Source organism: Callionymus lyra, chromosome 6 (genome assembly GCF_982586985.1).
Source record: "Callionymus lyra chromosome 6, fCalLyr1.hap1.1, whole genome shotgun sequence".
Lineage (NCBI taxonomy): Eukaryota > Metazoa > Chordata > Actinopteri > Syngnathiformes > Callionymidae > Callionymus > Callionymus lyra.
In genome coordinates this window covers 10,483,167-10,507,401 of record NC_141823.1, presented here as the reverse complement: position 1 = coordinate 10,507,401, position 24,235 = coordinate 10,483,167, and the positions used below count along the sequence as shown (strand labels likewise).

General features: G+C 39.1%; 1 protein-coding gene across 2 annotated transcripts; it reads left to right on the top strand.

The window, feature by feature from the left end:
* The first annotated feature begins 1,667 nt into the window (after positions 1-1,667).
* On the top strand, positions 1,668-22,367 carry cyld (cylindromatosis (turban tumor syndrome)). Of its 2 annotated transcripts, XM_087793533.1 has the most exons (17): positions 1,668-1,972; positions 4,423-4,958; positions 6,732-7,040; positions 8,593-8,698; positions 10,091-10,189; positions 10,796-10,912; positions 13,846-14,234; positions 14,303-14,468; positions 14,550-14,691; positions 16,164-16,286; positions 16,356-16,447; positions 16,756-16,822; positions 18,401-18,533; positions 19,122-19,230; positions 19,753-19,871; positions 20,167-20,383; positions 21,824-22,367. In XM_087793533.1, exons 2-17 carry the CDS (start codon positions 4,467-4,469, stop codon positions 22,006-22,008), a joined length of 2,865 nt encoding a protein of 954 aa, XP_087649659.1. In that variant the 5' UTR covers positions 1,668-1,972; positions 4,423-4,466; the 3' UTR covers positions 22,009-22,367. The 2 variants fall into 2 exon arrangements, with proteins under 2 accessions (XP_087649659.1, XP_087649661.1); XM_087793535.1 differs by lacking the exon at positions 10,796-10,912.
* The last annotated feature ends 1,868 nt before the right edge of the window (positions 22,368-24,235 follow it).

Here is a 24,235-nt window from a genome sequence, read left to right as displayed (position 1 = left end):
TTTTGCTTTCTTATCACTATTATAGCAGAGCGTTGGAGCCTGGCCCAGCTACCCTGGGTAAGAGGCGAGGGAAACCTGTCGCTCAAACGGACACACAACTTCACACATACTCTGCAAACACACTAGTGATAATTAAGAGTCACCTTTTAATCCTAATGCAGGTTAGGTCTTCCCCCCCCCACACACATTTTGTTTATGCCTGAATATTGAACTCCATAAATGTTATGATTAATTTATATTAAATTAAAAAAAATCCATCATATGTATTGTATGTATGTATTATCATGGAAAAGAACAACAGCAGTTGTTATTATTGCTATTATTATTATTATTTCATCATTTTAAGGTGCAAACTTAAATGTATTTAAATATTTGAATATGTTTAAGTAATGTTTTTATTGTAGTTTATAATATAATATAATATAATATATTATAATATAACATAACATAATATAATTTAATATAATAATAAAGGCATTCGTTTGCATATTTATATCATAATAAAATATATTATATTAATGTAAAATATAATAAGTTATAACATAATTTGATATATAATCGTATATGATAATACAGGTGTTCGCATTCAGTGGCCCTAAGTATAGCATATAGTATCGCACAAAGCAATACAATATAATTTAATATAATAATAAATATCTTAACATTTTTCTTTGGTAATATAATATAATATGCAACAACAACTATAAACGTTTTCTGATAATATAATATAATATAATATAATATAATATAATATAATATAATATAATAGCGTTCGTATGCATATTTATAGCAGAATAAAATGTATTATATTAATGTAAAATCTTTAAATTATTTGATATATATAAACTATTATGATAATACAGGTGTTTGCATTTAGAATACATTTACATTTTAAATTTAATTAAATAATATATAATATACGTTTAAAACAATACAATACGACTTTCATCTACTAGTAAAAAATATGTTTTTTTTAATGTGGCCGTAAGACTCCTTTGTATAGTATAGTATAGTATAAAACAATATTGCCACAACACTGGAAATAAACGTTTTCTGATAAAATAATATAATATAATATAATATAATATAATATCGTTCGTATGCATATTTATAGCGTTATAAAATATATTATATTAATGTAAAATATGATAAATTATAACATTATTTGATTAATAATCTAATATGATAATACAGGTGTTTGCATTCAAAAATAATAATAATATAATAAAATTATCATTTAAAATTTAATTAAATAATACATTAAAACAATTAAAAAATACTTTTATCTAGTAGTAAATGCAATACAGTATAATTTTATATAACAATAACGATCTTAAAATAAATTTTTGGTAATATATAATATGCAACAACAACAAACTGGCAATAAACGTTTTCTGATAATATAATATAATATAATATAATATAATATAATATAATATAATATAATATAATATAATATAATATAATATAATATAATACAAGTTTCATCGCTATTAACGTCCTCACTGGCAGCTGCACCTCAACCAAACTATACTCAGTGTCATTCACGGGGAAACCCCCCCGGGGCGGGCTCTAAAGCAGCGACAATCCCTGTCCGCCAATCCGCGCTTGCGAATCTAACCTTCATCCAATAGGGGCTCTTCTCCTTTGGTGACGTAACCATGAAGTTTCCAGAGGTCGTCTTCTGTAAATAATATATATCTTTAGCTGTAGCGTTTGCATCGCTTCACCTCCGTATGTAACAATGAACGTTTTTTATCATATAGTTGCTGACATTCCGAGGATAATGTCAACACTTTAACGTCGGTATCACTGTCGGTGTGGCTGTACTTACCCCTACGTTAGCGTGTACTAGCATCTCAAGCTAATTACAGGCTAACGAGCGGATATCGCCGTTTTATTTCTCGAGTTATGGTCGACATTTGACATGACAGTCCCTCGAAACATCCTCCATCACTGAAGCCACTGGAAGGTGAGTCTCTGTTCGTGAAGGAATGAAAGGGTTTACACGCTGTGGTGCGTTTACATGAGCTACTGTCAGCGGGCCTGTGACTGACAGGACAACACGCCGGCTCTTCATCGTAACAAAAACACTATGTTTTGTTAAAAGATCACAACTCGTCTCCAGCAACACAACAACACAACCAAAACATGACAATTTGTTGAACGAAAGTAACAATTACACGTTCAAATGTTTCCATATTGAGCAGGTACGTGTGTTCAATTTCAAAGGTTTATATATATTATTATATGAGTGTGATCAGGCAGGTCTTTGTAAAGATAACTCCAATGATATAAATATAATTTTCCTTTGATAAATATTGAGAACGTTAAGTATTATTATTAAAACCTTAAACCCTTAGTTCCTGGTTAACCTCTTTAATACCAAGTCAATAGGGTTCAATATTTTAGGTGTGACCTTTTTGTTTAAAAAAAAGAGAAGACAATTTGTTTTTCATAAAAAGCAAATAAGTAGCATGGATCGAAAGAAGCAAGCCTGATGTTTTTTAAATCTACAGAAAGTGGAAACTTTTACACGGTTACAAAGTTTTGATTGATTTAAATCATAACATTAGCGTTGAAAAGTGATGGAAATTGTCAGTAAACATGGCTGGTTGGACTCGAACAGGCAATCAAAAGATCCCAAAAAATCTGTGTGTGAGTCGATCAATTCAAAATATATTTGTCAGACTCATGGATAAATGTATCATTATAATATAACAGGGATTCCATTGAAAATTTTACTCACCTGAGATGTTTTGTCGTGTGAAAACTTGGTTGAAAATGTTGTCAGAGATTTGTATAGGTACTTGGTTAAGCCGAAAATGTCGATATTCTTCATGAGCTAGGACGTTCCATGTCGTCAGTATTGTTGTATAGTGGTTACGTTCATTTCTGAATTTGCAGAACTAAACAATACAATTACTATTGTCCGATCACGGTGATCAACACAGCTCACACATTTCCAAATCTTTTAACAAATCTACAACACTTACACGAGTTTTGAAAACCAGATCAAACCTTCATTCAGTCAAATAACACCTTCCTAAATTTAATAATTAAGTTGGTTTTACAGGACCTGCTGTATGTTTCGGGTATTTTATATTTCCTTGTACATTTTTGAATTGTTGTTTCTTTTGAACCTCTTATCGGTATATCATGGCTTTTGTTTAGCACAGTTGGTCTAGATTCGTCTTTATCTGTGTAGGAAATCATGCAAGAAAACAAATTATTGACATTCACAAGAATTGTAAAGAAGCTAAAATATATATCTTTAAGTTTAAAAAAAATAAAATAATAATATTAAGCTTTTATTTCTTTAACCTGATATAAAAACCCATATATATGTTCTCCAAATATTTTTAGGGGTGTGTATTAGCAAGAATCTGGCGATACGATACAAGCACAACCATACAATGAATTGCGTTACTGCAAGAACAAGAATACAGTTGTAGTATTGTCGAGTACTTGACTCTGGTGTTGCAGAATTTACAGACCACATGACTCTTGACGAAGTCTTTACTGCTCTCATTTGTTTTGAAACTGAAATATGCCCAAACATCAGCTTTAAAAGCTGCTGGAGTTGACTGTATCCTCTTGTCCTCAGTCATCACTGGGATCTTGTTGTTCCTTTAGCTGCGGAGTACGTAACAAGTGCGGACAGAAGTTTAATTGCAAAACAGAAATTAATAAATGCTGTGATCGTTTGCGTGTTAATTGTAAATAAAACAATCTCAGTATTTTATTTTGTACAAACTTTATTGAAATGTAAACCATAACATACCTATGATCAAAATAAAAGATGATTTTAAAGCAACACAAATTAACATGATAATCAACACAGAGCTATTGAATATCCATACTGTATATACATTTTTTATTTATATTAACAGGAAATAAATATTCACAAAATGGCAAAAGTCCTAAAACAAAACCCCCCTCGAAAAAATAAGTTTGTTTTTAGATTGTTGACCTCCTAAGGTCAAAGGGCCGCATGTGGCCCCTGAGATGCACTTTGCCCAGGTCTGTATATGATCAGAAAACAGCCTGTCAAAGAGGCAGAGGTCAAACAAGCAGAGCAGGTCAAGCAGAGGTCAAACACTTAAATCTTGAGATTTAGATAAAAAACATGTTCTTGCTCAATGCTGCAGTCCTAGTATCCAATTCCGTCACCTGGGTTTTATTTCTTCCAACCTGAATCCTTAAATTCTGACTCACCACGTAGATATCCGGAAAAGATCTGGTGCACCTGTTGGATCATTGATTATTTTTAAAAGGTTTTTCCAGTAAATATGAGTCATCTCAGACAAGAACTTGGAGCATAATGTTACAACATGAGAAAATGATAGTTGAAGCCCATTGCAATTCTTTTACATCTGTTTGGGGTAAAATATATATTGTTTTCCTTTCTCTACATCCCAGGTCATGCTTGCCTTGATGCTGCACCTCCAGCCTAACATGCAGCCATGAGCTCAGCCCTGTGGAGCCAGGAGAAGCCCACAGGCGGCTTCAGGGAGGACTGGCGCTTCTACATGGTTGTGAAGGACTGTTCGGTGGAGAAACCTACTCAGAAGACGCTGAGAATCCCTCGTGGCAGTCTGGGCCAGGCATGTCAGGAACGCAACAGCTTGGGACGCACGCTTCCCACGTGCAAGGGCAAGAAGAGCCTCCGCATCCTGGACCAGACCAACGTGGTCCTGAGCCTGGACGAGAGGGACATCAAGGAGATGGACGAGAAGCTGGCGGAGCTGCTGTTCCCCATCACCAACTGCGAGGAGCGCTACGCTCTGCTCTGCAACAAGTGCAGACTGGATCGCATCCGGGACATCGACTGTGGATCCAAGGTGCGTGTTCAGCTCCGCTCCGGGGATGAACCGCTACCTGGCGTGGTCCGCTTCAAAGGGTCTCTGCTCCCTGACAGAGCCCTCTCTGGAATCTGGTTTGGAGTAGAGCTTTTGGTAAGTTTAAATATTGTCTTTTTTTTATAAAAATAGTTGTAAAGTTTGAATTGGGCAGAATCTGGCAGTATGATGCATTTTATTGCGATACCGTAAGAAAAAGGATATGTTGGAGTCAACTGTATCCTCTCATCCTAAGCCATCGTCCGGATCTAGCAACATTCCATTTTTCCTTTTGCTGTGGGGGATGTAATGGGTGCTGCCATCAAGGGGCTGAAATTTGAATTTCAACACAAAAACAAACAAACGCCGTGAATATTTGATCCTAGATGTTTTAACTTTTAACCATTTTAAACCAAGATAGCAAAGCTGTGTGTGGTATCGCAATGGGAAAAAAAACGGAATCTTGCACAAAAAGTTTAATAATACAGTGGCAACGATAAGTTACATTACATTATTGTAGGGACAACAAAAAATATTTGTAGTATTGCTCGAGTTCTTCACTCTGGCAAATTTACAGACCACATGACTCTTGATGAAGTCGCTTTTATTTGTTTTGAAACCAAAATATGTGGGCTTTAAATGGTGCTGGAGTCGACTGTATCCTCTCGTCCTTAGTCATCGCTATTCCTTTCGCTGTGGAGAGTGTAATGACAGTAGGCATCAAGTGGCATAGAGCTGTGATCGTGACTATGTTTTCTTAATAATTGAAAATAAAACGATCAAATAATTTTATTTTATTCACAGTTAATTAAATTATAAACCATAAAAGGGAGAGGGAACCAACTTGTGACCTTTCTGTGTGGAGTTTGTATGTTCTCCCTGTGTTGCGCGGGTTTACTCCGGGCACTCCGGTTTCCTCCCACATTTCAAAAACATACAGATGTTGATTTGGAACTTGGGAACATTTCACAATGGTATGAGTGTGTCTGTGTGTGAAAGTTTTTTTGTCTTTGTGTGCCCTGCGAAAGACTGGCGTCCTGTCCAGGGTGTCCCCTGCCTTTCGCCCAATGACACTTGGATAGACTCCAGCCTCCGTGCAAGAGATTAACCGACAGAAAACCTGAATGAATGAATGGATGAAAGTATTTATGACTTCCTTTTGTCTTGAAACGGGTTCAGCTGAGGCTGTAAGGGTGCGACTTGTTTCTCATACATATGGATTTTTAGGTCAAACATAAAACTAGGTGGTGATTAAAAACAAGTTTTATTTTAAATTAATTTAGAATTACATTAAGTAATATACTGCATAAGTGAGTATTGATAAATGCATTGTTATTTTATACATTTTTTAATATTCAGTTCAAAGAACCCGATTGGCTAAGGGAGTGTTTTAGGGAAACTTTTAGCCGACGTTCTTGGAACGCTGCTGTTCACTCAAGGTGTCTAATGTTAATGTCCGATGCAGAAAACTTGGCACTTATGAGCTCTGATTTATCGCCTTGTCACCCTTCTATGGTCTACATGTGCTCGGATTTAATTACACAATCAATTCAAATCAAGCTGTGTAATCACTTTCAAGATCCCCCCCCCCCCCTCGGCACAGATCAAGCCATCGGCGAGATGATACTTTTTTGTCTCTTGTAAAAAAGGAACCTCTGTATATTAATGTCTTGAGAGCGTCTATTAATTTCTCCGAAGAATATTCCCAGTCGGACACGTGACGCTCCTGCTGCAGTAATTGATCATAGGCTCCTTCGGCGCTGTCAGCGAATCCTCCCTAAAGAATGCTGAGCAAACCTGCCCTCCTTGTTATCATAATAACCTGCTCATCTCGCCCGCTACCGTTTCCTCCTCCCTCGTCATTGTTTGCTCCGTTGTGGTTTCCCCCAGGAGGAGGGCCGGGGCCAGGGCTTCACGGAGGGTTCCTACCAGGGCCGGCAGCTTTTCCGCTGCGAGGACGAGTGCGGCGTGTTCGTGGCTCTGGACAAACTGGAACTCTGGGAGGACGATGACGACGACTTGGCCGAGCTGGAGGTGGACCACGTGAATATAGTGGACGACGACCAGGACTCCCCCCGTCTGGAGATCAACTCCAGGGTCTTGGTTCAGACCAGAGAAGGACCTGAGAGAGGAACCATTATTTTTTGCGACCTCCTTCCAGGAAACGAGAGCCTAGGATACTATGTTGGAGTCGACATGGTAAGAAACTCCTCCTGTTTGGTCTTTATTATATATTTCTTTATATATTTGGGGTTTTTGTTTAATTTTTCATCATTTTTTTTCAATTTAATTTATATTGTTTTAACATTTCTGCTTGTTTTAGACAAATCAGGGTTGTTATTATTTAGTATGTCCAAGTTTCAGCAGTTTTTGAAGGCTCATGTATTGATAGTACTAAAACTGAGCTTTTTAACCATACTGGCAAAACTGAATTGGGGAAAAGAAAAAAAATTATATTTACAAAATACATATACATGTGTTAAATACTGGTGTTTATTTGCAAGAATCTGGCAGTAGGATACATTTAAGGATACAGTGGCAACAATACAACACATTGTGATACTGTAGGAATAACAATATATTTGTAATGTCACTTGAGTACCTGCCGCATGTCTCTTGACAAAGTCGTGCTTTCATTTTTTTTAAAAACACACAAAATATGTCCATCACCTTTAAAAACTGCTGACTCCTCTCACCCTCATCACTGGATTTCATTGTTCCTTTAGCTGCGGAGGATGTAAAAATTGCTGCCATCTAGTGGGCGGTATTTTAAGTGCAAAACGAAAATGAACAAATACCCTGAATATTTGCTTGTTAGTTTTATACATTGAAATAATATATTTTTTATTTAGAATTCTGTAGAGAAATAAGATGTCAGACGTTGTCACCCACTTAAACTTGGGAGGAGAAATTGATTTATATCAGGGTTCATGGCTCGTACAAAGTAGTTTTCAGAACAGAAACAATGCTTCCTGTGATACACTCTATATCTCAAATTTGAGGCATTTTAAAAACCGCCCAAAAGGATTTTAAATGCTGTTCTGAAAAGAGTAATTGGTTAATTTAAATAAAGTTCCTCTAAATGTTGTCGTTCGGAGCCACGCAGTCTTGCATCCGTGGGAAGAAAAGACCTTTTGTTATCTAGTCAGTGGCTGGACATTCGAGCCCATTCCAGTGAACCGCAAATGTTGTAAAGATCAGGAATACTTCTGAACGACCACCATCGGCCGGTCTCCTTGACGACCACGGGTTCGGACGCCGGCCCGACCGGAGGCTCGGCACAAAAAAAACCCAGGGCCATTTGCCGGCCGAGTGTGTGCAGCATCGCCACTATCAACACCAGCAGCTGCCCACTCTTAGCATCTGAGCCGCCCACGCCAGGCAAGGCAGTCACGCGGGGAGTGAGGTAAAGACTTAGTGCTGTATGACCCAACAGCGTGGCGTGGTGCCAGCAGGCAGCTGAGACGAGCCCACTGCTCTGCCTCACTCTGCGTCTCAACGCCCGTTTGGTAGCACATCCTTGTCTAGAAAGGAGGATTTGGTGGATTTAAACCCAAAAGAACAGTGTGTGTCCGGTGACGAATCGCGGCTGCACGGTGATGGATGTGATGAGGGACGAACGCATTTTTCTCAATTAGCCATTAGACTCGGGGCGGGGGGGGGACAGTGGAAGAGGATGCTGTGGCACCGGCGTTTGCAGAGATGAACGCCTCAGAGTTTTATGTACGCCTCACGTCTGCGACACTTTCAGGACAATCCCATCGGGGAGTGGGACGGCCTTTTTGACGGGAAGCTGCTGTGCGACTTTGCCAGTTTGGAGCACACCAAACTCGTCCCCATCTGTGACGTTATGCCAGGTAAGCAACATTCAGCTCCAGCTTTGTGTGTCTCTAGTCAAACTGTGGTTGTCGGGGAGGTGGGGGGTGAGGAGAGGGGAACAATCAGCATTCCCTCGGAGCGCCGTCCCAGCATTCCGAGTTTGTGTTGTGCTCGCGGCGGGAACAGAGAGGCTTTTGTGAGGATGGCTCGCTTGTTTTGAAAGTCAAGTGAGATTCTTGGAGGTCTTTGTTTTCTGCACTTTGACATTGGTTTGTGTATGTTTGCTCCTGTTATTCTTGAACATTTTGATAACTTTAGTTCACGGTAACCACTTCACTACACCAACATTCATTCACATGTACATGCAGTTTAATTTATCCAGCAGCAACACATGTGATGAACAAATAAATGTTTGTTGTCTTGTCTCAAAGTGTCGCTGAACAGATGATTAAATTAAATAAAAGCACTTTTATACTCGACAAAATACAAATAGTTTAAATGAATGAAAACGTTTCTAATCAGATTTAACTTTCTTGCATCACTTAAGCACAAAAGATATTAATAGTATTTAAGGTTTTATTAACCACCTCATATGATTTTTTTTTTCCACTGGATTAACAAACTTTGAGTTTGATGATGATTAGTTTGAAAGCTGCTTTTCAAAGGAATAGAAAAAGACATCTTTAGCTTTAGGGAAATTACCGAATAAAAACCCAACGGATTTATCTTTGTTAAGTTGTGCGTTTCATTTCCTTCCTCATATCACTACTGTAACCCCGCCGGAAACTTTAAAACAAACACTTCCCCCACCAACGATCATTACTGAAAGTACATTTAAATGTTATTTTTTTTCCATTTATTTTGAAAGACAGAAAGGATTTAATCAAAGGGGCCCGAGTGTTCTCCATCTTCTTCTAAATATATTTTAAAATCGCTGACTTTTCATTTCTTATTTTAACTTGATTCATTAATGGGTTTTAACTCATTTTAACTTGTTTACTTTATTGTCTTTTATTTTATTCTACTGTTTGGTGATGTCATCATGTAACGAGTCATTAAACGGAATCATCTTTGTTGTTAATTCTGCTCTTATGTGAAGGACTTTGTGTCTCTCGTCAGTTTTTATAAAAATAAATAATATTTATTATTATTAAATATGGTTATTGTCACAAAAATGCCTTTATATCAGCAGTTATTTCCGAATGAACCATGACTCTAGATATGTTGCGCAAAGTAAAATAAGTTTTGCCCAAACAAAGTTTAAAAGACGAAGTTTTCTCTTGTCAAGAACATGGGCAAGAACATTCTGACCCATAAAGGAAAGAAACTCTCGGAGCAAAAAGGTTCATCAACGTCAGAAAACTTGTGCAGAGTAGTTTGTCATGCGCCGAACCCCAGTGTGACTTACCATGAATGTTTTTTCTCTGCAGAATATTCCATGCAGGACCAGAGGCTGCAAAAGCACAGTTTTGGCCCCAGAGGCAGCAGCAGCGACAAATTCTCTGGCCCAGGCAAACCAAAGACCAAAGGTACGACCAGGTGTAATTGATGGATGTCTGATCCAATGAAATCTTTTGGTGCTCCCACTAAAAGGGGCGGAGCTTTTGACAAACAAATGCATCCCATTGGTTTATTTTCTAACTTGTAATCGGCTGGACCTTCACAAACGTGTTTTTTCTTTGGCCGTCCAGTGTCAATAACTGTGCAGTCACAGCTGGTGATATGAGGTCAATGAGTTCGTCCCTATTGTTCTACAGCTTTTCCTGATCGTGCGTAACTTTTAAAGTGACTTTAGGTCTGTGTTATTTGGCCACAGAGGTGTCGCTGAGCATGAACTACACATATTGTTTTTGCTTCCCTGCTTCTGTCTTGAACAAGTTTTTGGACATCGAAAAGAAAGCCGTCGTTACATAACCAGAATTTTGGTCGCACTATGGCAACAGCGGCGATGCTTCTTTGGAAGAAGAAGCTGATGTAATCACAACAAAATATCTCTGGAAACGCTCTCCGGACCGATTGTAATTTAAGCTCTGCTGGGGGTTTGTGTTGTGTCACGGTCGTATCAATCCTCAAACATGAACTGACGTTCGCACACTTACTGTTGTTTCTGTTCTATGCACTTGTGTTGTTCGCAGGATTAAGTCATCAGTGCAGCAGTAGGAGCAAATCAGAATTTTACTATACTTTAAATGGCAGCTCTGTTGACCCCCCCGTCCAGCCTAAATCCAAAAGCACATGGTACATTGATGAAGGTAAAATCTGGGTGCATTGAGGGGCGATCTATCATCTCCCTGGCAGGCTGCTGTTGACAACATTTGATGGCCGATCATTTTCACAAGTCGAACGTTCGAGTGTTGAAATTACAATCTCATAAAGCTATTCCAGTCGGGTTGTTGCAGTAGCCTTCCAAGAAAACCTCTCCACCATATCCGTCCGTCATCACCATTGTACCGTGGAAGTCCCACTTGCATGGTGTAATTGTTGTGGGTTAAAGCTTTTAATGATGCTGAGGAGCATTTACACACTGCGGTGAACTAAACTGGGTGTTCAGTCGTAGCATTGCTAAAAGCTTTAATGTGGCATCAATCATTGTTACAGTCGGTGATGTTTCACTTTGTCTTTGGGTGGAAGAACACGTGGTGTCATCTTTACTCTCACAGGTTGGGATCAATTGAGTACATCCTTCATCCATCCGTCTGCTTGTCCAACCATGCGTCCATCAATTTATCTGTCCATCTATCCATCCGTCTGCTTGTCCAACCTTTTATCCATCCATTTATATGTCCATCCATCCATCTGTCTGCTTGTCCAACCATTCGTCCATCCATTTATCTGTCCATCTATGCATCTTTGTCCTTGTCCATCCATGTATCTGTCCATCTATCCCTCTTTCTCCTTGTCCATCCATTTATCGTCCATCTATCCATCTTTCTCCTTGTCCATCCATTTATCTGTCCATCTATCCCTCTTTCTCCTTGTCCATCCATTTATCCGTCCATCTATCCCTCTTTCTCCTTGTCCATCCATTTATCTGTGCATCTATCCCTCTTTCTCCTTGTCCATCCATTTATCTGTGCATCTATCCCTCTTTCTCCTTGTCCATCCATTTATCGTCCATCTATCCATCTTTCTCCTTGTCCATCCATTTATCTGTCCATCTATCCCTCTTTCTCCTTGTCCATCCATTTATCCGTCCATCTATCCCTCTTTCTCCTTGTCCATCCATTTATCTGTGCATCTATCCCTCTTTCTCCTTGTCCATCCATTTATCTGTCCATCTATCCCTCTTTCTCCTTGTCCATCCATTTATCTGTCCATCTATCCCTCTTTCTCCTTGTCCATCCATTTATCGTCCATCTATCCCTCTTTCTCCTTGTCCATCCATTTATCTGTGCATCTATCCCTCTTTCTCCTTGTCCATCCATTTATCTGTGCATCTATCCCTCTTTCTCCTTGTCCATCCATTTATCTGTCCATATATCCCTCTTTCTCCTTGTCCATCCATTTATCTGTCCATCTATCCCTCTTTCTCCTTGTCCATCCATTTATCTGTCCATCTATCCCTCTTTCTCCTTGTCCATCCATTTATCTGTCCATCTATCCCTCTTTCTCCTTGTCCATCCATTTATCTGTCCATCTATCCCTCTTTCTCCTTGTCCATCCATTTATCTGTCCATCTATCCCTCTTTCTCCTTGTCCATGCATTTATCTGTCCATCTGTCCGTTTGTCCATCCATTCATCCATCCATTTATCTGTACATCTGTCCACTTGTCCATCCATCCATTTATCTATCCATCTGTTCCCTTGTCCATCCATTCATCCATCCCTTTATCTGTCCATCTATCCATCTCTCCGTTTGTCCATCCATTCATCCATCTATTTATCTATCCATGTGTCTGTCCACTTTTATCGACCTATCTATTTATCCTTCATATCAACTGTTGATCCATTCACTTATTCATTTTATTCATTAGTTGCTCAATTTATCAGTCATCCATTCATCTGTCCATCCACTTATCCATCAATCCATTAATTCATCCACCATCCAACCATCCATCCATCCTTCCACTTATTCATCAATCCATAGTTTATCCAACATTGATCTGTCCATCCATCTATTTATCAACCCATCGCTTGATCCACCATCCATCCCTCTGTGTACTTATTTATTAATCAATCCAGCCATCCTTTCACTTATTTATTTATCAATCCATTATTTTATACACTATCCATTCATCTGTCCATCTATTTATCTTTAAATCCATAATTGTATCCACCATCCATCCATCCCTCTTTCCACCTTTTTATCTGTCCATCTGTCTATCCATCCTTCCATCCATTTATTTAAAAACCTATTTATTTATTCTCCATCCATCCATCCATCCATTGTTACAAAGGAATCTTCAAATATTAAATGTGGTGATGAAAATATAAAGAAAACATGTTTTTAAATATGTCACTCATATTGTCATCTCTATTAAGTTCACAAACCCATTTAATTGTGTAACTATTACTAACCCGGGCATAGAGGGAGGTGTTCAAATGAGGGAGGTCATGCGTTGAGATGAGGTATTTCAGGTAAGTGAAGAGTGTTTAAATATTTCATTCTCAATGTCGAGTCATGAAAATCCACCTCATCACACTGTCTCTGTGAAATCTGTGCAAGTAACCCTCACCTGTCCAGACAAGGGAACTGCCATCTAATCCAAGAATAACAATAACTTGTTCAGCAAACATCACAGGAATCAATTCATAACAGAATCAACTCTTTCCACTTAAGAATCCAACTCCTTGAATTTGGTGGCACATTCCCTGGTGGTTCGTCTTGGGTTTTATTGATGGGTTCGTGGGTGTAATTGTTCACTTGGTGAAGTAGAACTGTACAACTGTGTTGTTTATTAAACTTGTCTAGTGTAGTATTTATTGTCTCACTTGGAAAAAAGGACATCTTTACTATAAGGATAGATTATGGAAGTTCATTCCTTAAGAAAGTTTTTAAAAAAATAGTTTGACTAGCATCTTGATAAAGTGTTTCTCTTTTCAAGCCTATTCTTCTTAAATATTATAAAATATATATATTTTAAAGTTTCTAATGCTTCCTAAATACAATACAATATATGTTCTGTAACCAGATAACACTCACTTTTACAGTATAATCTGACTTTTGTCTGGTTTCTTTCACAGTCGGGGAAGACCCTGCGAAGTCACTCACTGATACTCCCCCGGACTTCAACCAGTCCTCGCCCCCCTCCCGGGCGCCACCAGCTGCTTCGTTGTCCAGTGACAACAAGTTCCACTCTCTGCCCTTCAGCCTGAACCGGAAGAGCGGGCCCATTGACAGCATGAATCACGGGCCTCTCTCCCTGTCTGTCCAGTCGGTGATGGGGGAGCAGGCCGAGCCCACGTCACCCGCCGCTCCGCCCTCGCCACAGCCCCCCAGCATCGCCCGAGGACAGCCCGGTCTGGAGGTGGGCTCGCTGGTGGAGGTGAAGGAGAATCCTCCTCTTTGTGGCGTCATTCGGTGGGTCGGCCTGCCGCCGGGTCTGCTGGAGCCTTTGGCCGGACTTGAGCTGGTGAGCCGTACATCCGCACACAAAAAAAGTAACACCGGACTGACGTCTTTTTTTACTCCACCATTCAGGAGGAAGAGTGCCCCGGCTGCACTGATGGCACCTTCAAAGGTACGCGGTACTTCACCTGCCCACCCAAAAAAGCCTTGTTTGTGCGGCTCAAGTGTTGCCGGCCCGACTCCCGCTTCCCATCCCTGCACCATTCCTCCAACCCTATAGAGCGTTGTAACTCCATCGGTGAGTCGCCGAGGGCGGTCCGGGCGTCCGGCCTCTACACGACGACACGTCGTACAGCGTCTCACTCTGGTCTCTCTCAAGCCTTCGGCGGGTACCTGAGCGAGGTCGTGCACGAGAACACGCCGCCGCGCTCCGAGACGGACGGCCTGGACGTCATGGTGGGGAAGAAGAAGGGCATCCAGGGTCACTACAACTCCTGTTACTTGGACTCCACCCTCTTCTGGTCAGTACTTTTCCCCGTGATTCCGTTCACGCTTCAGCGGCCGTCGCAAACAACGTTCGCCCCGAGGCGGATCCTAGTTAGTAAACTCTTCTGGCTCGGGTCAGGTTTTTATAGCAGCTGTGCTCCAGCTGTTTTCACCGCGACTGCCAGGATCGCCACGGGGCCTTTGGGCAGAACAATCGACCCGAACCGCAGGAGATCTGTTGCATTAAAGACATTTCCAGAGAATTGATTTTGGTTTTGCATGAGGTTTCCTCACAGAAATCCCACAAGAGACTCTCCAAATTATCTTGAAGGTTGTTTCTACCTTGAGTCGTTTATTTCTACAATTATATTCTTTCACGCCAATGGATTATCCTACTTAAGGATGTAAGGAATTTTAAAGCAAAGTTTCCAGACCTAGAAGAGTCAGTAGTTGTGTATGAAGTCTTAATTTGGTTTGGTAAAAGTTGTTTGTTGTTGAATTTTAAGACTTTGCTCGAGAGCATTTGATGCAAAACAGTAAAGATGGATTTACTTTTAACATTTACATTTACATCTTTTACCCCAAGACTCACCAAAAGCGTTCGTAGTGACTTTGTATTTATTTAGAAAATAGAATAAATGCAAAAACACCAGAGTGGGGTCACCAGATATTCTATATTTTACAAACTTGCTGTGAATGATTCCTTAATTTATGATATATTGTTTTCCTTTTTTAAATAATACATCAGACCAAGGTCTTGGTAGAAAGTTTTCACTTTGGAAAAAGTCAGGACAAAGACTTGTGTAAAGAGAAAGTACAATGTGAGGGGCAACGTTCTAGCAACCTGGGAAGAAAAAAAATAATTCAATAGCCACTTAATTGTTTTAGAAACACAGTTTAGACTCAACAAAATGTTCCAAAATTTTAGGGAAGCGATTAACTGATCCCTTTTGTTGATAAAAGCTTTAAGTTTACTCCTAAAATTAATTAAACATAACACTGTAGAAATTATATTTAAACTTTTTTTTTTTAAAGGAAATTACAAAATGTAACACTGAGAAACTTGCATAGAAAAAAAAAATCTTTTGGAATTTGTGCGTAAGTGCATGTTTGTTCTGGATTTATGTTTTTTTTACAGCAGCTTTTACTTTGTTGTGTATCTGATCCTTATGAGTTTGTGTGTCTGCAGCGGCTGAGGCTTGATTGACGCCTGTCAGTGGCAACAAGCTTTTTTTTGATTAGACCGAGGAAAGTGTTTTAAGTTTTCAAAAAGTATCTGAAGAAAGGATATAATTGAAACTACACCTTAAAGCCAAACACATGTAAAAGTAATTATATATAAAACACTAAAACATGCTGAACTTGTTTGTTATCGTGCGTTTGTTATACGGTGAGTTCATTTCTCAAATGTGAGCGAACAGGTTTAACGCCTGGAGACTAACCTGGGAAAAGATGAAATTCTTCCACCGATACCCTTATTAACATGCATCTTTGAATCTTCCTGCAGTCTCTTCTCCTTCAGCTCAGTACTGGACACGGTTCTGTTGAGGCCTCGCTCCAAAACGGACGTGGAGTACTACCGGGAGACGCAGGAGCTTCTCCGCACGGAGATCGTCAACCCGCTGCGGATGTGAGTCGCAGAAAGTTCTTTCTTCTGCCGCCGAATCGTGGCGTCACTTCTCAACCTTGTTCCTCGCAGACACGGCTACGTGTGCGCCACGAAAGTCATGAAGCTGAGGAGGATTTTGGAGAAGGTCGAGGCCGCCTCTGGTTTCACCTCCGAAGAAAAAGGTAGTACGAAGCCAACCATAAATGTTTATTAATTATTTCCTCTTAAACATAAGCAACAGATACTTCTGTATTTTCTACCTAGAGCCAATTTACAAAACATTAGGGAAGTAAATTATACATGCGACTAATGTTATTATTATTTTCTTATTTCAAAACATATTTATTTTTTTCATCTTGGTTTATTCCAAATAATTTTAGTTAATGTTTTTCCCCTTTTGTTTTTCTATCATTTAAGTAATATAAAAATACATGTTTTGGATCAGAGTGTTTTAATTCTAACTTATTTTTTAATCCTTTTCCATTTGTAGATCCAGAAGAGTTCCTCAACATACTGTTTCATCACATTCTAAGAGTGGACCCTTTGCTCAAGCTCAGGTAAGAGAAAATCTTTGAGCGATCACGTGTTTGGCTCCATCTAGTGGCCAATATCAATCATGGCCTTTTGAAAAACTATCTAGTCTCTCAATGATTCAATTGTTCTCATGTAACAGAAACAAACTGCTATTGAAAACATATTTATTACATCGGTCTGTGAGACTATAAATAAGATATTTAAGTTTTGTTCTAAGTATTAACATAAACTGTACGCTCAGAAACTGCAACCAAAAGTGATGATGGAAACTTTATTTGAACTTACACTTCCTCCATGTTGGTTTCATTGTCAACCAACACTTTTTCCATTTTCCTCCTGTAGTGACTGTGATCCTACGACTTAAAGTAAATATATAATCACAAATATTCATCACAATAATTCTTTATATTTAGCCATTTCAGCTGCCTTTGTGTTAAAATTATTATTATTACTCAACAAATGTATCTTAAAATAAGTAAGTCTTACAATAAAGACCCGCGTCCTGTAAATGACTGACAACAAACATACAAATATACTAAATACTAACAAGGTTCTCTGAATCCATCCTACTTGTATCTTTTCTCGTGCATGCTCTTGTGTTCCCACATCCCAAAATAATCGTTATAAAGCAGATCAAACCCAGTTGTGATGATGTGTAGAGAGTAAGAATAGATCTCGGGGAAATGTGTGTTGACGGTCTCGGGCTGAAAAAAAAAAGTGTTGTGTGTGTCCACCGATATTGCGATTGTAAATCCAGTTTGCAATTTACATTTGTGTCTCACTATTAAAGTCACACAACATTTAATAGAATCAACATTTGAGACATGCATTATTTGAATGAAATATCTTTATTTTACTTTTGAACTAATTAAACGATACATCTTAGATTACACAGCACTTTGTTACACACCTAGAATAGTCCAAATAACATTTATAAATACCACACAAATTATATTAAAAAAATACAAAATTAAATAAACTGAAATCTGAAATCTAAACTCCAGTAATTTATATCTCACAAGAAATAAAGTACAAATTGATTCTTTAAGCATATTTTTGGCTTTTTTGAAAACAGTGATAAGTGCTTCTTCTTTGTTTGTTCTACCATGAGATGAGGATGTTGTTTTGGAATGATTTTAAATCATGTTTATCGCTGCATCATTTCAAAATTGCATTCTATTAAATAGCAATGACAATTTTAATCGAAAGAAATCGGCTAAAAAGTTGGCTAAAAGATTTTTTTTTGTCCTCTAAATACTTTTTTAACACAGTTGTGAAGTGAATGTCGTTGGGAGCTCGTGATCGGCTCGGTATTCAACCATGACTCACTTTTACTCGTGTTGTTTTGGTCGTAGTTTTACGATGTTTTGAGGAAGAGCAAAATAGATAAGCTTTCACTTTGATGGCAAACAGATGATGTGTCAGTTAGTTGGAAAATCAAGGTTGTTCTCCTTCATTGTCTTCGTCCACAGTTTGACGAACACGTGTGCTTCCTGTTGTTTCAAAATGAAGGAGAGATAAAAATAGTTTCTTCAAGACGAGCAGTTATCACGAGATGTGTCGTACAGACATTAATGACGAGCCATGATGTTGTTCTGCAGGTCGGCAGGACAGAAGGTCCAGGACTGTTACTTTTATCAGATCTTCATGGACAAGAAGGACAAAGTTGGCGTCCCCACCATCCAACAGCTGCTCGAGTGGTCGTTCATCAACAGCGATCTCAAGTTTGCCGAGGTGCTTTCATCGTTCTCCACAGTGAAGCCACCGCTGCTCTTTAGTTCCGACACGTTCACAAAGATCTGCGGTTAAACAGGAACACACACTGACTTTGATCATAATGCAGAGTCAAGTAAATGTTTAATAAGACATATAAGGCTAAGAAAAAAACCTGCTCAAACAAACATATAAATTATGTTTTAGTCCATTAAACAAAATATAAAGGATTATTTTGTTAACTAGAATTGATTTGTTTTATTATTTGATTTATTATACATGAAAGAAATGAAAATGTGTATTTTTAAATTAGACTAATATATATATATATATATATATATATATATATATATATAACAATGTAATAATATGTATATATATATATGTATAAAATGAAAAAATTTAAAACAAGACTTGATTATATTGAAATATATTAAAAACACATTATTATAGAATTATTTATGATTAAATACAGACAAAGATATTAATATTTTAAAATCCGATTTTTAGTGTTTCTTCAGTATCTAAGCTTCACACGTCTGCTCTTGTTTTTTGTTCCCACGACAACATATGTTTTTTCTTCTTCTTCTTCCTCTTCCCGACCGCCAGGCCCCCTCCTGCCTTATCATCCAGATGCCGCGCTTTGGCAAGGACTTCAAAATGTTCAACAAAATCTTCCCCTCCCTGGAGCTGGACATCACAGACCTCCTGGAAGACAGTGAGTCGTAACTTCTGCTTCCCTCGCTCCCGGCACGACAGTCGGATCCCCCACTGTAGAGAGTTTGTTCTTTACTTCCATGGATTTTTTTCACTTTTATTAGAACCGTTTTCTCATCTTTCATGCCCTCTTAAAGGTTGACATCCATGTGTGTAAGCAGTTGATGTTGAAATAGAGATTTTAAATTAAGAGAGCCTCAGGAAGCAGATTCTTGGTTCTTTTTGTGTCTAAATATTTGGTTTTCCTCTAAAGATAGTCAAAGTGCTGCTGTTTTCTCCTGTAAAAATAAAAGGTTTCTGAAGTGTTTATAAGGTTAGAAGCATTTCTAATTAATAGACGGAGTTAGGACGAGGCGGAGGGATTATTTCTAGTCTAACTTAATCGTTGTTTGTGCCACTTGAGCTCTTAACAGTCCAATAACAGCCCCGGAGTGACTAGTTTCACCGTAAAAACGTCGATGATGGTCTTTAAAGCCACCGTTAACGCCTGTTGCTCTCTGGCCTCGCGTCTCTCTCTCCGCAGCACCCAGGGAGTGTCGAATCTGCGGAGGCCTGGCTCTCTACGAGTGCAGAGACTGCTACGACGACTCCGACATCACCGCTGGGAAGATCAAGCAGTTCTGTGAAAAGTGCAATACCCAGGTAACCGACAGAGGGCGGCATTGTCGCGCGTCACCGTGGAGCGTGGCGGTGGCGAATTGACCACGTGGGGGCGCCAGATACAAAGAAATGAGACGCAGTTACTTCTCGAGAAACTTTTATTGCCACTGTTGTAAACTCGATGAACGATAAATAAGGAACCCTTGACATAAATTAAATAGTGAGGATAATTCTAAAACATTGATAAACTTAAAAATATATATATTTTGACAAATTACAATTTTCCATCCCAACCATACACCCCATGTGACTACCCTCTTATCCGTCGCCCCTCCAGGTCCACCTGCACCCGAGGAGAAAGTCCCACCGGCACGGGAAACTGTCCGTCCCCAAGGAGCTGCAGGACGGGATCGGGCGCCAGGGCAGCTTTCCTCGCCAGACGATGGAGCTGTTCGCCGTCCTCTGCATAGAAACCAGTCACTACGTGGCCTTCGTCAAGTACGGCAGCGCAGACTCCGCCTGGCTCTTCTTCGACAGCATGGCCGACCGCGACGGTGAGTGTCGGCACCGGAGTCTACCTCCAGATGACGATGTTTTTTTTGGAAAGATTTTAAAACAAGTTCTTTATTTTTACATTTAATTTGATATTGTACATTAATTATAGCATTAAAAAGTTAAATACTGTAATTTAAAATTGGTGTGAGAAGAAACCACAGGTCAAAACTAAGCCGTGGCCCAAATCTGTTTAATTTAAGTTGATTTAAAATGATTGTTTCACCATTTAATTTACATGAATAACCTTTCATTGTGTCCCGTGAACGATTTTTACGTCGAATTAAAAATGTCCTCAAAGGTTAATAAGAATTCAACGTCCTGCTAATGAAAGAGGTTTCTAAAATAAAGTTTGATCCTCTACAAGCCAATGATATAGTTGGTCTTCACACCAGATCGTTTTTATTTTGGCACCTTGTTGTTCATTGTTTCTCATGTCATGAGATTCATTTTTGTTCTTAAACAATACACTGATGGTTAAATCATGGTTTGTGTGATTATTAGAGTTTGTCATATTTCAGCTAAAACACAATTTGACGTGTAATAAATTGGTGTTGATGGTTAAGGCAGGAAATAATTGATAAAGTGCGTTTGATGAATTTACAAAATAAAACAACATTTGCAGATGATAAAATCACTTTTAATTCATAAAATTATTATAACCAACACATCCCTCCGTAATGACTGACTGACTGACAACATTTTACGTGTTAAATCCAGCCACCAAATCGGCTGTTTTGAGTGACAGCTGGCTGATCCGAAGAAATATTTTACTGATCAATGGGTGGAGCTTAAGTGAAAGTGGATCATTGGTTTATATTCTGGTCCAATCAGCTGGACCTTCACAACATCTTCGTATATTAAATGTGACTAATTGAAGTGATGACTAGTAAGTAAGTAATAGTTATTTGTGTCTCATCACTCTCTGGACACAACAATTATAGGTTTGAATCCAGGGTTAGTTTCACTGTTGTTTCAAGTTGACTCGAGAGATTTAACTGAAGGAAAATCACACAGTTGGTGATCCTATGCGTATCACGATACAGGGGCAACCATACGATATATCGTAATACCGTAGAAACAAGGATATATTTGTAGTATTGTCCAGTACTTGACTCTGGTGTTGCAGAATTTACAGACCACATGACTCTTGACGAAGTCGTAACTGCTTTCATTTTTTTCAAACCGAAATATGTCCAAACATCAGCTTTAAAAGCTGCTGGAGTCACTGTATCCTCTCGTCCTCAGTCATTAGCCACGGGGGACGTAATGACTGGATGGTGGCTTGAAGTTTAATTGCAACACAAAACAAACGCTGTGATTATTCGCATGTTAAGTATAGATAATAAATATTTTATACACACTTGATCAAAATATTACCATAAAAAAAACCCCCCATGTATAAGTTGAAAGTCACATGTTGTGTGCGTGTCTCTCCACAGGAGGGCAGAACGGTTTCAACATCCCGCAGGTGTCGCCCTGTCCGGAGGTGGAGGCGTACCTGAAGATGACCCCCGAGGAGCTGCACAGTCTGGACCCCAAGAGCATCCAGGGTCAGGCGCGGCGCCTGCTGTGCGACGCCTACATGTGCATGTACCAGAGCCCGACCATGAGCCTGTACAAGTAGTCCAACCCCCCGCCCCACCACCACCACCACCACCCTGTGGTCGCCCCCCCCCCCTCCCCACCCCAAAAAAAAGGAAGGATAGGTCGAGAGAGATTTGTTGCAACAGGACGATGAAAAAATCTCAGCGAGAAGGACCTTCAAGCACCTCATCCACCTTAAGGAAAAGCGTCAAGTTACCCGTCGACCCTGAAGTAGCATAGTGTTCACCCGGAACTGTACGTGTGCAGCAGCTCCACTCTTCATCGTCGTCATCGAGTGTCTCGACAAGTGTAAAGACATGTAGCCGGTGTATAAAAAAAAAAGAAAAAAAAGTCTCGCTCCCAAAAATATGCTGCACTTCTGCCCCCCCCCCCCCCCCCAACACCCCCTCGACCTTCCAATTTGTTGGTGGGGAGACATGGTTTTGTGTTACAGAATACAAATTTGCTTCTCGTCCGGAGCTGTAAAGAACGCTCTGCATTGCTAATGCAGCGGAGATGCCAGATAAATGCATGAAAGGAGATTTGTACAATGGCTCCTGTTGTAAAGCCGGAGCTCTGTGTGTGCATTCACAGGATCAGGAGGGGAGGGTTAGGGGGGCCGGGCCGGGGGGTGCGAGAGGGGGGGGTCACTGGAAAATTCCGGATGTTTTTCTTTTAAAGGAGAAGTGTGGTGAGAAGATTGACGACTAAATCCAAATGATATTTAATGTTTACAGCGGGAGGTGTCGTGGAAATAACAGGAAACAAGCGATTATTTATTGAAATATTCTAAAACTTATTAAAACATGTTTTTTTTTTATATGAAGAAGTTTTTTTGGGGGGGGGTTTTTTCGGTCAAGTTTGAAGTGCTTTTTTTTTTTGTTGTGTGTTTTTACGCCGTCTCCTAGCAACTACTGAATGTTGTACAGAGAGAGAGAGAGAGAGAGAGAGAGAGAGAGAGAGAGAGAGAGAGAGAGAGAGAGGAAGGATATCAACCAGATCTTCACCTGCTTATTAATATCTAAAGTATCTTGTACTTTAGCCTCTGGAACTACCTACGCTTGATATTTATTTCCCGCCGCCCGAGGCGGGGGTTCCTGTGCGTAAAAAAAAAAGAAAAAGAAGGGACGTTGATTTCCGCCGACTGAAGCACATTCTCCGAGGATCGAGGTTCTCCGTCGCATCTGTGTTCTACGTGTAACAGGGTGGAAGTTGTTGTCAGTGATGTTCCTGTTAATGACATAATAAACCCCGTTTTGAAGGGTCGCGTGACTCCGTCTGGTGGAACCCGTGCAGTGCATACGCCCGGCCTGCGTGTGGCGCTCTAGAAGATGCTGTACGTGCACGCAAGCATGTGTCCTGTGTTCAATTTAAACTACGTTCACAGCTAAAGACGTTGCGTTAAAGCACCACTAAGTCGCTTTTTTCTTCTTGATATTGTTTTTATTTTACTCTATGATTTTGACCAACCAACGACTTCACCTTAGTGGGTCGGAGACGGTTGTTTAGTTCATTTCTTTTTCTGAAGAAAATACCACCAACGAGAGATTTTCTCTTTACTGTTGTAATTACACTGTCCTAACAGATGGGGGAGCCAGAAACAAACGTGTTCTAATTACCTAGTGTTGCTTTAATATTTTCATCAGCTGTTACACGATGAGCAGTCGTGACTTTTGCAGGAACAAGTTGCATTTTAAGTGACACTGATCAGGAGGTTCTGTTAGGTCTGACCCGAGGCCTCCTCCCCCGTTTAACTCTAAACTCTGGTTTGAAGTTCGAAGAGTTAAAAATCGGCCGCAATTTCCGATCAAATCGTTTCTGTAACTTAAAGCTGTTGATCTTCAGATCTTTACTTAAACTTTTCATTTGTAGAAAAGTCCATTTTTTTTCATTTTATTGAGCATTTACTTTTCAATCAATAATTTAATTCAATAACTTGCATATTTAAATGTTGCATTATTTTATTAAAAAAATATATAATTTAATAAAGAAAAAAAAACGTTTTTTTTTAAAGGAAATGTTTAGTTTTTTTTATGCCAGTTTCAATAATCCATAAAATGTATTAATTAATTTTAAATGCAACAAATGGAAAATATTAAAATTGTACATTTTATTTTAAGAGAATGATTGGAATTAAAATCTCAAACTATATTTTATAATAACAATAAATAATAGTGGCACTAATGTGGCAACATTTGATTTAAAAGTCTACAAATGAAAAAATCTTAACATTTAAAAAATTTAATAACTTTTTAATTATGAGAAAT